We start from the raw sequence: 17,705 nt of genomic DNA, 5'->3' as shown, positions 1-17,705 counted from the left end.
ACCGGACCGAACCGGACCGGTTCGCTGTTAAAACACAAACAGTGAAAGTAAAGAATCTGACCTCAGTTTCCCTCCAACGTTTCATTTTGGTTTCATTTTGACTCTACAGAAAGTAAAACCTTCACATCGTTTCTCTTCTGGTGAACAGAGATTCATTAATGTTTGGGTTCATTAAAAATGATCCAGGTGTCAGAAGCTGTAGAAAGTTTCATTTTCTCTGAAGTGAAACATTAATATATGAAAAAAACCTTTAAATGTTTCTTTAGATGATTTATGACAGAATATTAATAACCTTTAATGGAGATTATTGGAAATTCACACAAACTGACAGAAAAGACGAAGCTTTTCATCACAAAGAAAAATATAAAATGAAAAAGTGAATAAACAGCCTGCAGTAAATTTACAGCATAATAAACATGTAACTGTTAGAAACATCATTCAGAGAAACGTGGAGCTTCGTAGGATCATTAAAATGTTTAATAATATTTATGATGAAAATAAGAAGTGAAAAAATCTCAGACTGAGTCACTTCAGCTCTTCCTCTGATCATCATTCAGACAGAACCAGCATCAGCTGGTCGATTATTAATTACTGATCAATATTTCATCAATAAGAGGCAGAATTTACCTGCAGGAAGCAGAAGATGATTTATTGGATCAGAGAAACTCAGGATCTGGTCCAACATGAAGGTTCAATGTTTCAGATGTTTTTAAGTTTTTAAATGTTTTTATGTTTTAAATGTTTTCAGATTCATGATCCTGCAGGAATCGACTCCTGATGGATTCATGATTTATTTCATCTAAAACAAAAACATTTCTGCTTTAAAAGCCTCAAATGTTTCACATGAGATGAAAAACATGAAGCAGTTTACGGACTGGATTTATTTCGAGCGATTCTCAAAAACAGGCAACGAGATTCTTTTAAACAGTGTCATTGTTTTTAAATTGTTTTAAATTGTTTAATACTTGTGTATATGTATTAATTTTATTTTGTAACCAGGTTGCTGTGCGCTGCAGACTTCAGGTCCCTCTTGAAAATGAGATCAGGGTCTCAATGGGGTTCACCTGGTTAAATAAAGGAAAATAAATAATGATCCAGTAATGATGATCAGGATGTGATTTAATCACTTTAAAAGATAAAACAGGAATAAAACTTTCATTAGAGGTTCAGATTCATAAACACAAATAAACATCTGACAAGTGAATTAATGCTTTATTTAGTCTGGAGAAGAATTATAATCCATATTTATTTACTTTAAGATGATGCTGTGAACCAAACTAATAGATAAATAACTACAGAAAACAAGCTGAGTTAAAACCAGAGAGAGAAAATAAAACCATGAGGAAACTGATCCACAGTCTGAAACACCTTCAGTAAAACTAACCACTGATCTGCTGACCTGAGATGAAGCAGATCAGATACGATGAGCTGAAGCCTGGCAGACATTTAAAATGTTTCTTAAAACAAAGAGATGCTGAAACAGGAGCAGCGCGGCTTTAAGGGGTTCAAAATGATCCAAAGAAAGAAAAGCTTCATTTTGGCCAGTTGTCTGAGATAACTCAGCTAACTTGAGCCTGAGCTAATCTGAGCTAACCTGAGCATCAGGTTTCCAGCTACAATCCACTAATATATATTCCACATATATATTATGGTTAGCTAACCTGAGCTAACCTCAGGCTAAGGTTAGCCTGAGCTAACCTGAGCCTGAGCTAATCTGAGCCTGAGCTAACAGAGCTAATCTGAGCATCAGGTTTCCAGCTACAATCCACTAATATATATTCCACATACATATTAGTCTAGGTTTGGATTGTAGCTGGAAACCTGAAGCTCAGATTAGCTCTGTTAGCTTATGCTCAGGTTAGCTCTGTTAGCTTATGCTCAGGTTAACTCTGTTAGCTCAGGCTCAGGTTAGCTCTGTTAGCTCAGGCTAGCTCTGTTAGCTCAGGCTAGCTCTGTTAGCTCAGGCTAGCTCTGTTAGCTCAGGCTAGCTCCATCCCTACACTAACATATATTCCACATATATGTTCAGGTTGAATATTTTCCACAGATTTCATGAACTGAAGCTGCTGTAACCGGTTTTAACCGGTTCTGCTCCAGTCCACCATGACCAGAACCATCTCGGTGAGCAGATCCTGCAGGTTTTTGACAAGCGATGTGACTGATGACTGAGTGAACTGTAGATTTATGTGACTGGATGAGTGAAGGTCAGAGCTGGTCAGCTCCAAACATCTCAACCACAGAAGGACTGCAGCACCAAGACGAGACGCAGCAGCAGCAGCAGCAGCTGCTCTGTTAGCTCAGGCTAGCTCTGTTAGCTCAGGCTAGCTCCAGCTGCTGCAGCACAGTGACCAGCCTGGTCGACTGAATCTGGCAGCAGGGGACAGAGAAAAGGTCCAGCTGATGTTTTTACATGACCAAAAGGTTCTGCATGGCACCTTGTTAAGCCTTTGCTAAAGCTAAATAAGTCACTCAGGTGTGCTTGTGATCCTGAGGTGAGGAATGCAGCATTTATACATTCAGGTTGAGGAGAATCAAATCACCTGCTGATCTTTAGGCTGATGCTCTGAATGACCCAATCTGTACTTTGACAAACCTGCAGATTTCCTGAGAAAACAACCAATAATAATAATAATCAAAATGAGAAGACCAATCACAGACACAACAATGATAACCAATGGAAGTGAATCGTTTTCATTGGCCAGATCTCCGGTTCTTCCAGCCTCGTCTTCATCATCCTGGTTTTGCTCCTCATCCGTTCCTGCAGGACAGAAACCAGACAGACGTTCATCACCTGATGCTGCAGATCCTACAGACAGACACTCAGCTCAGAGGACACAGGGTCACTGTCTGAACCATAAACCTGGGAGTAACATCAGTATCTGGAACGATTTTCATGTTTCAAACTGAATCTGTAGACGACCTTCAGCGTCTGACCTGATGGATCCCCAGCTGGATCCTCCCCTGAGACCGTCAGGTTGACAAACGAGTGAAGCTTTCCATCATGGCCTCCCGATCTCCTGGTGATGATCACACAGCGATACGTCCCTTCGTCCGTCTTACTGACGTTGTGCAGAACCACAGAGAAGTCGCCGTCCTTCAGGGAGCTCCTCAGGTCCACTCGGCCTCTGAAGGACTCGTGTTGGTACGACCCGTAAGAGCGACCGTTACGGTAGAAGAACACGTGATCCGAGCCGAGACCATCTTTGGTCCAGGTGAAGAGTTTGATTTCTTCATCTGACGGTCCGACACACTCCAGAGAGACGTTCTGTCCCAGCTTCACCTTCACCTGCTGCCGACCTGGAAGAGCCAGAAACAGAACCGGGTCTGAGGCAGAGCAGCTGCTGATACCACAACATGATCCAGAACATGAAATGTACCGAAAACCCAGAGCAGCCAGAGAATCACAGGTCTGAGATTTAGAGAAATAAAAACTTTTTATGGGACCGACGGACCTCCGGTCTGCAGAACCCTTTATGTTTTAATGTTGGAGGATCACCTATTATTATTATTGTTATTATTATTGTTATTATTATTATTATTATTATTATTATTATTAATATTAATGTTATTATTATTATTATTGTTGTTATTATTAATAATGTTATTATTGTTATTATTATTATTATTAATGTTATTATTATTATTGTTATTAATATTAATGTTATTATTATTATTATTATTGTTATTATTAATAATGTTATTATTGTTATTATTATTATTATTAATGTTATTATTATTGTTATTATTAATGTTATTATTATTGTTATTATTCATGTTTGTTTGAGTGTTTATACATCATAAGTGAATCATTTATAACAAATGCACCAACAAATTTAAAGAAAGAAAATCTAGTAAGAGGATAAAACTCAAAACATCAAAGAAAAAAAAAACATAATTATGTTTTGAAAAACAAGGAAATGAATCTGCATGAGGGGAACCGGACCTGAGGAGAACCGGACCTGAAGGGAACCGGGCCTGAGGGGAACCGGACCTGAGGGGAACTGGGCCTGAGGGGAACCGGGCCTGAGGGGAACCGGACCTGAAGGGAACCGGACCTGAGGGGAACTGGGCCTGAGGGGAACCGGACCTGAGGGGAACCGGGCCTGAAGGGAACCGGGCCTGAGGGGAACCGGACCTGAGGGGAACCGGGCCTGAAGGGAACCGGGCCTGAGGGGAACCGGACCTGAGGGGAACTGGGCCTGAGGGGAACCGGGCCTGAGGGGAACCGGACCTGAAGGGAACCGGACCTGAGGGGAACTGGGCCTGAGGGGAACCGGGCCTGAGGGGAACCGGACCTGAAGGGAACCGGGCCTGAGGGGAACTGGGCCTGAGGGGAACCGGGCCTGAGGGGAACCGGACCTGAAGGGAACCGGGCCTGAGGGGAACCGGACCTGAGGGGAACTGGGGCTGAGGGGAACCGGACCTGAGGGGAACCGGGCCTGAGGGGAACCGGGGCTGAGGGGAACCGGACCTGAGGGGAACCGGGGCTGAAGGTTCTACAAACACTCATGATGCAGAACTGATCCCAGTCGGTTAAATCAGTCCTGATCAGTTCTGTAAGTTTCTGCCTTTAACTTTGTTCAACATTCAGTTTCGACATCATATTAGAAAAAACTTGGTGTTGCACATCAGCTATGATGAAATGACGTCATGATCTGAGATTATTGCAAAACTAATATGGCTAAATAAACAACAAACATGTTGGAGAACTTAATGTTGAGTCAGAGGAGAAAAGAGAAAAGAAAAGAGTAGAGGAAGGAAACAGCTGTTTAAAGAGGGCGGGGCCAAACCAGGGAGAAAAACAAGTTCAAATACTTAACTGCGAATCCAAAGCAAGTAATTTAACGGACCAGGTTTTAACATGCACGGAGCCTCCAGCTCGGTTATAAAGACTCTGAACATTTTTCATTCTCTCTTTGCAGAGAAAATCCCAAAGAATCGATCAGGAATTAAAACCACAGGTTCAACTATTTTATTCGAATAAGATGCATATTAAACTGTTTACATTTTGCACAATGCAACATCGGCCTTTTTATGCATGTTCACATGATTAACAGCCATTAAAAATGTTAAATAAACCAGGAAACAGATCCGAGGCGGGCCGATCCTCCCCGACACGCAGCTTACCGTGTGTAGCTGGATAAACTGCAGACAGAAGGAGGGAGAGAAAAACACACAGAAAAGACATTTTATGAAGCTTCCAGAACCTGCAGACAGATCGTGAAGGACGTCGATTCGGGTTGTTTTGGTGCAGTTTGTTGTTATGGCGTAAGAGGGCGGGGCGGGGGCAGAGCAATATGGTGCCGTGTGCAAAGCCTCCAGCTCCAGATTCAGTCATTTCAAAATGCCTTAAAACCACCAGATCACATCAGATCATTAGATTTCATCCCGATCAATAAAAACAGGAGAGATTTGGACCGGAAACACTTACAGACCAGAGAGCTGATACAGATATGATCCACGGACAAGAAGTGAAGATTAAACCCACAGAATATAAAAAAGAAAAACAAACTAACCAAAGTTGACCAGAACCAGCCGCTGAGCAGAAACCCAGCGGTCCACCACGTGTTGAGTCTCACTCCGTCCATGTCTGCAGCATTTCTGGAGTTTCAGCTCCTGTTTCTTCTGCCTCCATCTGCAGCCGAGCTGCGGGAGGAGAGTCCAACCCCAGCGGGGTTCAAAGCCGCTGCTGCCCGAGGAGAGCCGACCTGCTGCGGCCACCAGCCGCTCTGCACGCCAGTTTAACCTTGTGACTCTCCAGGCTCTCCGTACCCAGGCCTGTGGTAGGAGGACCAGAGCTCAGAGGATGGGGGGAGGGGGGAAGAGAGAGAGGAGGGGGGGCCGGGAGTTTGAGAGAGAGAGACCATCCGCAGAGGGTGAGGAGGGAATTTGTGTGTGTGTAATATTCAATAATGAAATGTTTTGTTTTAATTCTTAATAATTCTAAAGTGTAAATGTGGAGTTTTAAGATTTTCAATAAAAACGATCAGCGTTCTGGTGAAGGAGTTTGTCTCCTCCTGGTGGCGGACGTGACAAACTGCAGCCTTCAGCTCCGTCTCCATAGCAACGGGCTCGCGAGCTTGACTGCCTCTGATCTTGGCTGAACGACGACCTCAAACTTTACATCTTATTTGTTTTTATTTCAAGTAAATTATTCATTTTAGCCTACATAGCTTTTTCCGAGTACCAGTAAGTATTGAGATTAATTTCCAATGACCTTTAGAAATATTTTACAATGTATATTGTACCGTTGGAAATACCAAGCTAATGGCTAATTCACACGACAATATTTATCACAATTGAAATTGTTTTACATATATTTAGATAACTATTTGTTTGAAAAGGAGGCAGGCAGAAGTAAACTTACTTCATTTGCCCCATTTTTGTGTCTATATTTACACATAAAATGCGTCTGGTGGAGGTTCAAAACTGTAAATGTTTTACCTTTGCTACTTTTTCATCGCTCTTATTTTATATAACATGTGATCCCCCATCTGGGTAAAATAAGATTTGACCATCAAATGGCTACCATCAAAATCTACGGTGGCCATCAGAAAATGTGACCTCCCCTTTTTAATTTGATTCAAATGATTGAACTTCCACCAAGGCTGAAGAAGCCAGTTAATCACCCTGCTGTGTATCAGCAGGAAAACACCTGAAACATTGAGGGCCTGGGCCCTGAGGGCCAGGTTCAGGACCCCTGACATGTAGCTGGAGCATAAAATAACTTTTATACATCGTTAATAGTGGTAGAATTCATTTGTGGGTTTTGTTTTCTCAACCTTTTTCCTGCTGGTTTCTTGGTTTTGGGTGAACAATGTGACTCGTAGGCCGTCTCGCTGTTTGCAGTGCATATATTAGACATATGTACCACTTAGTACCCAATCACATTACTCAATGTATGACCTTTCTTTATGTGTGTTATGAGATGTCTTGGCAGATTATACTCATGTTGTTTCTGTTTTCAGGAGTTTTCTTGGCCATCGTGAAATAAAAGGTACAGTTTTTAACTTGACATTGACTCCACAGTGGTGCAATGTACTTTAATATGTCTTTTAAGCATTGGTAACTTGATTTAATAATACGAAAATAAAATCTGACATTTAAAACTGTTAAATATCTTAACATATTTCAGATAAAAAAACATGGTAAAATGTAATTGTTTTTGAAAGTATTTTTCTGAGTGCGTTTTACTTTTTTTTTCATTTGAACGCAACATATTTACATTCTTACACTTTTCTTGCAGGCCTGTGATTGGCTGTGATAAGTTGGGTTTAAAAATGCTTGGTAATTCAGATTTAATTTAATTAATTTCATTTCTGGCTTCCCTTTTGCACATTTTCTGTGGAAACTGAAGGAAATGGTCAGGATCCTTTAACTCTCTTATTCAGTTTGTCTGGTTCTGAAACTGAGCCTGGATCTTTGTCCTCAAACTGAAGAGGGTTAAAGTGTGGAGCTTATTGATGGCCACATTCAGCAGGAGATGTGAAACAGTCTAAAGTACTTTGTAGGGATGCTTTCATTACCTAAACTACAAACAGATTCCTGCATTAAAATGAAAGATGAAGTGGTTCTTGTTGAATGTTTTCATTGATGGAGGAACTGAGTTTGCAGGGAGGGAACTTCAACGTAACACAGTTTTCTTTACACACACCTTTGACTCCAGAGAGCTGAGAGTTGTAAAGGTTTCTCACCTGCCACCACTGTTAAATATTGACTGTTCAACATCAGACTGCATATTTCTGTTGTCCCTGTACTTCATGAAGTGACTGTCAGGACTGGAATCCTGCATGTTGTAGTTTTGATCAGATGATGACTTGCTGCCTCTGCAGAGACTGAGAGGAAGGTTTCTACTGGACCTGCAGGACACCAGCCCTGCTGCAGATCCAATCCAGCTCCATGCTTACAAAATACATGTTTAGTTTTCTTCACATGTTGTTCTTATGTTTATCAAGTTCTTTACTGTTTTGTGTTAATTACATTTTTAAAACTGTATATTATGTAGGCGATGTACCACATTGTTGTTTTCGAAGACACAAATGAGGTGGAGGTGACTGCAGCGACGTGGGCTGACGATGGAAGCTGCATGAGGCCGTCAGCAGCTGCAGGGTGGACTCCTGACGGCGTCAGAGCGATCTTTACATCCAGTAAGAACTGCCATGTTTCTGTTGTTTCCACTGGCACATCAACACACATTACTGATTTAAAACGTTCATACAATTTCCTCCAAACATTTATTGACATTCAACTTCATTTAACAATATAATGGCGCAGTGGTCAGAATCAATTAATCAATAATTAATCATCAGGCGGTTGGTTTATAGAAACATTCCCTCATCAGAAACATTTCTGGAGTGTTTTCTTGATTCTTTCATGCATTTTGAGAAATGATTGACTCCCATGGCAGCAACAGGATGTTCAAGGAGGAGCCTTGTTCCCTGCTATTCCCACAAAGCTGTTAATGACTTCATAGAGAAAAGCTGTAGTGATAAAGTGCTGAAGGCACAGAACGAGCAGGAGCTTCTTAAAGAGACAGCAGCCCAATTTCAAGGCGTTACATTGTTATAATATGGCACTATGTGCCAGGAAAAGACATAATATTGCTCCTTTTGAAATGCTTTTACCAGCTCAGCAGATGGTTAATTACACCAGCTAATTGCTGCTGGCTAGTCTGAAGGAGCTGAGTGGGGCAGTTAGGAGGGAGGGGCTGCACATTGGTCCCACCAAGACTTCTGCACAGTTGAATGGTTGCCACAGGAAATGAAATGATTTCTCAAACATGCGTGAAATAATCAAGGCAAAACTCCAGGTATGTTTTTGATGATGGAATAACATTATAACATTCTAACATTATAATATTATAGCATTATAACATGACGTAAAGCTAAAAAAGGTCTAAGTTACAAAATCCTGCCCCTTTAAGAAGACCACAGTTCCTCTGAATAATCATTGTAGATTTCATAAAATATATTGACTGTATTTAAGTCAAGTCTAAATTATGTTGCCTGCAGAGGGTTTAAAAGTTTCCCTCTCTTTATCTGTCACACTTGCTCCTGGGATAGTTTGGTAACAGTAACTTGTGAAGCCGTAATGAGAAAATAGTTAGAAATCTTTGCTCTTTTCATTATGTATAGATGATTACCATGAGGTAAGGTGGGAACTTCCTGAAGCAGTGAAAAGCAGTGACACTGCTACAGATGATGATTCTCCAATCAAACCCAAACGAAGACGAATGTGAGTTTATGTTTGCATGTTTGGTAATACTTAATTATCCCTGATGTTTGTGATTTTATTGTTCTTAAAACATGTTTTAGTAGAAAAACCTTCTCTTTCCTGGTGAAGATGTGTGGCTGTTTAGAGAATCTGTCCAGTATTGTTCTGATCTGGTTCTGTTGCAGTCTAGAGTCTTGGCAGTTAGTTTATCATTCAGTCTAGTTTGTATTGCCATTCACAGTTAAGATGCTAACCCAGGATGAAATGTATGAAGCTTTACACTAAGGCTGCTGTTGCTTCCAAATGTTCCCTTTGTGGGATAATAAAAGCTATTTCTATGTTATTCTATTTTAAATCAAAATGAATTGAATTGTATTAAGGCATGAAGTTAGAACTTTACTTGAACACATGCTGCATTACCACCAGCACCAAGAATTTCCAATCCTGATCTCTCAACCACTGCAGCTCTGCCCCATCTCCATCAAGATGTCAACTCTCTGCCCCATCTCCACTGAGCCATCGACCCTCTGCTGCATCACCATCGAGCCATCGACCCTCTGCCCCATCTTCATCAGGCTCCCTCCATTCTGCCCCATCTCCATTGAGCCATCGACCCTCTGCTGCATCACCATTGAGCCATCGACCCTCTGCCCCATCTTCATCAGGCTCCCTCCATTCTGCCCCATCTCCATCGAGCCATCGACCCTCTGCCCCATCTTCATCAGGCTCCCTCCATTCTGCCCCATCTCCATCGAGCCATCGACCCTCTGCCCCATCTTCATCAGGCTCCCTCCATTCTGCCCCATCTCCATCAAGACATCGACTCTCTGCCCCATCTCCATCAAGACATCGACTCTCTGCCCCATCTCCATTAGGCCATCGACCCTCTGCCCCATCTCCATCAAGACATCGACTCTCTGCCCCATCTCCATCAAGACATCCACTCTCTGCCCCATCTCCATTAGGCCATCGACCCTCTGCCCCATCTCCATCAAGACATCGACTCTCTGCCCCATCTCCATTAGGCCATCGACCCTCTGCCCCATCTCCATCAAGACATCGACTCTCTGCCCCATCTCCATCAAGACATCCACTCTCTGCCCCATCTCCATTAGGCCATCGACCCTCTGCCCCATCTCCATCAAGACATCGACTCTCTGCCCCATCTCCATCGAGCCATCGACCCTCTGCCCCATCTCCATCAAGACATCGACTCTCTGCCCCATCTCCATCAAGACATCGACTCTCTGCCCCATCTCCATCAAGACATCGACTCTCTGCCCCATCTCCATCAAGACATCGACTCTCTGCCCCATCTCCATCGAGCCATCGACCCTCTGCCCCATCTCCATCAAGACATCGACTCTCTGCCCCATCTCCATCGAGCCATCGACCCTCTGCCCCATCTCCATCGAGCCATCGACCCTCTGCCCCATCTCCATCGAGCCATCGACCCTCTGCCCCATCTCCATTAGGCCATCGACCCTGTGCCCCATCTCCATCAAGCCACAACCCATTTGCCTCATCTCCATCAGACTCCCTCCATTCTGCCCCATCTCCATCAGACTCCCTCCATTCTGCCCCTTCTCCATCGAGCCCCCACCATTCTTCCAGTCTTCATCTTTGTAAGTGATCTACTGTGATCATGTTTTAGAATCATAATGTTGTGGCTAAAGTTCTCATTGATGGCATCCTTTTATTTTACAGCACTCCTCAAAAATATTTTAATAAATCAGGAATTTATGATGAATCAAATTAAAATGATTCACAAAGAAATCAAAGGACTATATACTACATCTAGTGACGAGTTACTACTGAAGTTATTCCCACTAAACAACCGACAGTCTGTGGAAGACATGGAGGCTGAACTTCACGAAAACCCTGAACTTCAGGAGCAGCTGGTAAGCATGTCAATAGGAAAATGTTTTCCAGTGAGCCTGTTGACCTGCATGTGACAGATAACAGGTTAGTCACAGTGGTGTGTATTCATGTTTTCATCCAGGCTGGATGTTTTCCTAAGGCATCACAGCATAACCTCTCAGATTTACCACCTTAAGGAGCCACAGGCCTTAAGGTGGTACACGATATGTGGAGAATACTAGATAATGTTAGAAATGAACATCCTCCACTTATTAGGAAACGTTTTCAGCTTTTACTCTCACAGTCACATGAACCTGCTCAGTTCACTAAATGGTGTGTTTGCATTTAAAATAACTTCCATTCATTATCTTATATTCAGTATTTCATTCAGGGATGAAAAGCTCATTCCATTGTAGGAATGGATCTAACCTGAATATGGATCCAAAGAACAGCTGCAGTCTCTCACATTCATCATTTAGTCTGAGCCAAAGCACATTCTAAGATTTCTGCTTCTCTACATTTCATAACCTGTTCCCTGATGCTTAGCACACGACTGAACCGGTGGATTACTGAAGACTGTTCTCCTGCTTGCAGAGCACGGCGCTGGCTTTGAGGGGCGGAGGATCCCTGAGTGAGTGTGTGGGGAGGATCATGACAGCGCTGCTCACACACTCACTCAGCAAGCAGATCAACTGGCGCGGCGTGAACGGGAAGATGGGCTTCCAACACCTCCAGATTAAAAAACTGGTGACTGGTAAGTCCAGAGCTTTCAGGACTTCATCTCTTCACTGCAGGTTTTGTGCAGCTGGTCTCAGGAAAAACATGTAGTGGTGATACAGACATGAGGTTTCATACTGATGGTCACCTGAAGCATTTTACACCTGCACTGTGATCAGACCTTCCTGGTCAGCTGCCACAGGTTGTGTGTCAGAGCCCATCTGAAGGCGATGCTTCTGGCATGGATGTTGTAATTAAGGAACTTTTCCTGTTCATTTTTCTGATTGGTCAATAAAAACGTATCGGCCAAATGTTTTCAGTAAATTTCAGGTTTCAGTTTTTATATTTAAACTGCTGGTTTAACATGACTGGTGCAGAACAGCTGCATGATGAGCAGCATGGCAGCGTCCATCTGCTTTAGACTCTGCACCGGTGGCACCAGAACAATGCCTCCTGAATATAAAGCAGTTTAATTACACAATACTGGGATGGAAACATTGTTTTTATACAGACAAAAACACAACCGACTACAGTAGTAGACAGTCAACACGACAGTCTTCACTGGTTTGGTTGGATGCTGGAGCTGATGGATGTGAAAACAATCCAGCTGAAACTGTTTTGTTCCAAAAGCTGCGTCTCACTTCCAGGTGTCTTTTTCTCTGGTTTTCAGACGATGTTTGCTGATTTGAAACTGGTTAACTATCACATTCTTACTCTTGAAGGGCGCCCCCTGGAGGCAGGGCCATTCATGACAACACCATGGTTCTGGTTCTGGTTCAGATCTGCATCCCCAGAACCAGAACCAAACGAGGAGAAGCAGCTTTCAGCTTCTACCAATCTGGAACAAACTTACAGAAAGCTGAAAAACAGCCGAAACACTGATTTCCTTTAAATGTAGATTAAAACTCAGCTGTTTGGAGCTGGAACATAATAAATGAAACATTTTGACAACGACACTCATCAAAATTCACCTGTTGGCTGTCAGGTGTTTTCTTTATAATGTTTTATTTTCTGTTTTCATCATGTAAGCCACCTGGATGCTGGAATGTGCTGCACATGTAAACTTTGATCAAACATGAGAAGAAAAAATTTACTGAAACAAAGTTGATAGTGAAAAATCTCCAACAACGATGGGACATTGTTATCAGATCAAAGTTTGTTTATAGCACATCTACAGCTCCAGCTGAGCTCACAACAATCTCACAGGCAGATAAATGATTAAACACAAAATAAAATTAAGTTTAGTAAAAATATAAAAATAAGACAATTATAAAGTCGGCAGAAAATACCAAGAAGAATAAAAACTAATTTCAGCTGCAGCAATTCTGAGCCCCAACAACTCGAATCAATAAAGTTTTAATATGAGCCTTTATTATCTATTCATTGGTTTATTTCCATCCATGTCTTACACACTCATCGCCCCCAGTGAGCTGTGAGGGGTCCTGGTGCCCGTCGCCCTGAGCACGCCGCCAGGCCATAGCAGTTATTTATTTGTAACCATGGTAACTGAAGGCCTGGGACAATAATAAGTGTTGTCTTATTACTTCCTTATACTCAGGAAGCTGAACCGACCCGGTGAGGCTGGTCAGCCCTCTTGGAACACCAATACTTTTCAAAAACAGAACACAGTTGGGCCGCACGGTTCTGACGCCACTGCCAAAGACTCTGGTCCAATGTTCATTTTCTGTTTTCATTTTGTTCCAGTGGCTGTGCGGCGCAATCAGCTCACCTCCATGGAGACTGACAGAGACATCGACCTCGCCATCACCAAGTGGCTGCAGAACGCCTCGGACAGGAACGGGGGGAGACAAGAGAGGAGGAAAAGGAGCGTCCAGCAGAGAGGGGGCGACTGCTAGGCTCTGGGCTGGACCTAAAGGAGAAAGGGGGCGTGGCTTAACTCCGGTCTTTGACTTCCGTGTTGTTTCTTGATGACGCAGTTTAAAACCTACAGATGAAATAAAAGCCGATATGTTTCTGTATTTATGACCACTGTGTCTCCAAAGTTAAAGTCAAAGACTCTCATCAACAGTTTAATGAATGTTTGCTTCATCTTTCTTCATTCTAACAGGACGATGGCGCCACCTGGTGGCCATACACGTCATCCTGCGGCCAATCAAAACCATCGGAGGTTTTTTTATTTTCTACAGTCCAAAATTCAGTAAATTAAACTAAAAAAGGGATTTTTGTGAATCAACACCTGAAGGAGAACAAATCTTGGAGAAAAGCTGTGAAAACATATTTAATAATTTAAAGAATGTTTCCATTTCTCCATCGTGGTTTTTAATGTTTTACTTTCACTGTAATGATAAACTTTGTTCCCATTTCATGTCTTTGTCTCAACATGTTGGAAACTTTGTTCTGTTTTACGACCAAACGGCTGGAATCTCCAAGTCTTTGATTTGTTGTTTTCAGTGAAGTGTCTTTGTTGTAGTTTTTGATGTTTGGGAGTTTTTCCTTGCACTAAACCTTCAGACAGAGAGAATTGTGATTATTTAATGATATGCACAGGATTTACGACATTCTGGAGAAATAATATTAACATTTCCACTGAAACAAACAGTTTGCCAAGATCTGAGCAGTAACCATTGTTTACTTATTGAAATATTTTAACCTGAAGGATCCAAATAGACAGAGGCGCAAAAAGGGGGTATGCAGCGTATGCAACGCATAGGGGCGCAGCACCAGAGGGGGCGCCAAAACCCCGTCTGGAGGGGGCGATTATGTTTTCCCATACACTTCAGCGCCTCTCGCTGCTTCACCTCTCGCATATAACGAGGTAAATGTAGCGAGTTTTACACCTCATGTATCATCTCCTCGTGGGGGGGATTTATGTTTTCGCATCCGCCTGAATAATGTGTAGTTGCGCCACTGCAAATAGATCAAATATTTATTTAGAAAAAGCTTCATGAGCAAAAGAGGAAGAAAATCCTCATTTCACAACATTTGGCCTATTAAAGACACTCCAGGTTTTAAATCTACTCTGGAGACTAAATGAGTCCATAAACATCCAGATGGACATTATTTATGTATCTGATCACATTTCATAAATCTGATCATATTCCATAAATCTGATCACATTCCATAAATCTGATCATATTCCATAAATCTGATCACATTTCATAAATCTGATCACATTCCATAAATCTGATCATATTCCATAAACTCTTCTTGTCGGATTCAGCAGATTTCTTAATCAAACTGTTTAGAAAATAATATTTTGAGTTTTCCTTCTTTGGCCTGAATCTCATCAATAAGTTATTTAACCAAACATGATGAGCAGGTTGAGGGTTAGGGTCTCCTGCTGACCTCTGACCTTCACCCGGGAACAGACGAATGAAAACAAAGTCCTGATAAAAACTTTATTTAAAACAGGAAGTAGACAGTCAGCTGCTTCCTGCTGAATAAACATGAGCGCTGATATAGATGATAGTATTGATATTAACATTATTGATCTGCAGACCAGAACCAGAACCGGATCCAGATTCTCTCTGATCAATAATCAGATCAATAAACTGATCAGACTGATTGATCGGCTGTCAGAGGAGCTGCTGGTTCTGATGTCCTCTGGTTGGACCTAGATGTGGCATGAGGAGACAGAGACAGTCAGGAGGACAGACAGAAACTCAGCAGACAGACAGAGAGACGCAGGCTGACCTTTGACCTTCAGATGGAAGCATTTTCCTTTCTGATCCCCTGAAAATGTCCGGATTGTACAGCAGTACGTCCCGCTGTCCATCTGAGTGGGACATCTCAGAGTCAGGCTGAGGTCTCCTGTCCCCAGAGGGTCTTCATTCATGCTGGTCCTGGTTCTGTAGCGCTGGTGCTGCTGCTCAGGACGATCAGAACCGTTCTGATGCACATGGACCGTCCTGCATGGGAAGAAGCTCCACTCCACCGTCACGTCTCTGGGCAGGATGAGGACAGGATGAGGAGAGGATGAGGACAGGATGAGGACAGGATGAGGACAGCAGAGGACATGATGAGGACAGGATGAGGACAGCAGAGGACATGATGAGGACAGGATGAGGATAGTATGAGGACAGGATGAGGACAGCAGAGGACAGGATGAGGACAGGATGAGGACAGGATGAGGACAGGATGAGGAGAGGATGAGGACAGGATGAGGACAGGATGAGGACAGCAGAGGACATGATGAGGACAGGATGAGGACAGCAGAGGACATGATGAGGACAGGATGAGGATAGTATGAGGACAGGACGAGGATAGCAGAGGACATGATGAGGACAGGATGAGGACAGCAGAGGACATGATGAGGACAGGATGAGGACAGCAGAGGACATGAGGAGGACAGGATGAGGATAGGATGAGGACAGGATGAGGATAGGATGAGGATAGCAGAGGACATGATGAGGACAGGATGAGGACAGGATGAGGACATGATGAGGACATGATGAGGACATGATGAGGACAGCAGATGACATGATGAGGACAGGATGAGGACAGGATGAGGACAGGATGAGGACATGATGAGGACATGATGAGGACAGGATGAGGACAGGATGAGGACAGCAGAGGACATGATGAGGACAGGATGAGGACAGGATGAGGACAGGATGAGGACAGGATGAGGACAGGATGAGGACAGGATGAGGACAGGATGAGGACAGCAGAGGACATGATGAGGACAGGATGAGGACAGGATGAGGACAGCAGAGGACATGAGGAGGACATGATGAGGACAGGATGAGGACAGGATGAGGACATGATGAGGACATGATGAGGACAGCAGATGACATGATGAGGACAGGATGAGGACAGGATGAGGACAGGATGAGGACATGATGAGGACATGATGAGGACAGGATGAGGACAGGATGAGGACAGGATGAGGACAGGATGAGGATAGCAGAGGACATGATGAGGACAGGATGAGGACAGGATGAGGACAGGATGAGGACATGATGAGGACATGATGAGGACAGGATGAGGACAGGATGAGGACAGGATGAGGATAGCAGAGGACATGATGAGGACAGGATGAGGACAGGATGAGGACAGGATGAGGACATGATGAGGACATGATGAGGACAGGATGAGGACAGGATGAGGACAGGATGAGGATAGGATGAGGATAGCAGAGGACAGGATGAGGACAGGATGAGGACAGGATGAGGATAGCAGAGGACATGATGAGGACAGGATGAGGATAGGATGAGGATAGCAGAGGACAGGATGAGGACAGGATGAGGACTGGATGAGGACAGCAGAGGACATGATGAGGACAGGATGAGGACAGCAGAGGACATGATGAGGACAGGATGAGGATAGTATGAGGACAGGATGAGGATAGCAGAGGACATGATGAGGACAGGATGAGGACAGGATGAGGACAGCAGAGGACATGATGAGGACAGGATGAGGACAGCAGAGGACATGATGAGGACATGATGAGGACAGGATGAGGACAGGATGAGGATAGGATGAGGACAGGATGAGGATAGCAGAGGACATGATGAGGACAGGATGAGGACAGCAGAGGACATGATGAGGACATGATGAGGACAGGATGAGGACAGGATGAGGATAGGATGAGGACAGGATGAGGATAGGATGAGGATAGCAGAGGACATGATGAGGACAGGATGAGGACAGGATGAGGATAGGATGAGGACAGGATGAGGACAGGATGAGGACATGATGAGGACAGGATGAGGATAGGATGAGGACAGCAGAGGACATGATGAGGACAGGATGAGGACAGGATGAGGACAGGATGAGGACAGGATGAGGACAGGATGAGGATAGGATGAGGACAGCAGAGGACATGATGAGGACATGATGAGGACAGGATGAGGACAGGATGAGGACATGATGAGGACAGGATGAGGACAGGATGAGGACAGGATGAGGACAGGATGAGGATAGGATGAGGATAGGATGAGGATAGCAGAGGA

At 43.5% G+C, this 17,705-nt stretch overlaps 2 protein-coding genes and 1 long non-coding RNA gene across 3 annotated transcripts; 1 reads left to right on the top strand and 2 right to left on the bottom strand.

The window, feature by feature from the left end:
• Positions 1–455: 455 nt before the first annotated feature.
• LOC148154446 (uncharacterized) lies at positions 456–6,707 on the bottom strand. The gene is made up of 6 exons (XM_088015229.1): positions 6,630–6,707; positions 5,517–5,778; positions 5,128–5,145; positions 2,935–3,297; positions 2,541–2,758; positions 456–1,064 (listed from the first exon to the last, which is right to left on the bottom strand). Exons 1-6 carry the CDS (start codon positions 6,705–6,707, stop codon positions 1,020–1,022), a joined length of 984 nt encoding a protein of 327 aa, XP_087871355.1. The 3' UTR covers positions 456–1,019.
• Positions 6,708–6,967: 260 nt separating this feature from the next.
• On the top strand, positions 6,968–14,272 carry LOC106908037 (uncharacterized). The gene is made up of 7 exons (XM_088015726.1): positions 6,968–6,997; positions 8,006–8,147; positions 9,135–9,234; positions 9,679–10,838; positions 10,921–11,114; positions 11,668–11,827; positions 13,495–14,272. Exons 2-7 carry the CDS (start codon positions 8,009–8,011, stop codon positions 13,644–13,646), a joined length of 1,905 nt encoding a protein of 634 aa, XP_087871852.1. The 5' UTR covers positions 6,968–6,997; positions 8,006–8,008; the 3' UTR covers positions 13,647–14,272.
• An 863-nt stretch (positions 14,273–15,135) lies between these two features.
• Positions 15,136–15,698, bottom strand: LOC106908038 (uncharacterized). Its single transcript, XR_015766104.1, has 2 exons — positions 15,445–15,698; positions 15,136–15,364 (listed from the first exon to the last, which is right to left on the bottom strand). It is a non-coding gene; the product is annotated as an uncharacterized LOC106908038 (long non-coding RNA).
• Between the last annotated feature and the right edge of the window lie 2,007 nt (positions 15,699–17,705).

The sequence above is a fragment of the Poecilia mexicana genome, unplaced genomic scaffold, assembly GCF_051168715.1.
Source record: "Poecilia mexicana isolate PSO_F unplaced genomic scaffold, ASM5116871v1 scaffold_18, whole genome shotgun sequence".
Lineage (NCBI taxonomy): Eukaryota > Metazoa > Chordata > Actinopteri > Cyprinodontiformes > Poeciliidae > Poecilia > Poecilia mexicana.
This window is presented reverse-complemented; position numbering and strand designations above follow the sequence as displayed.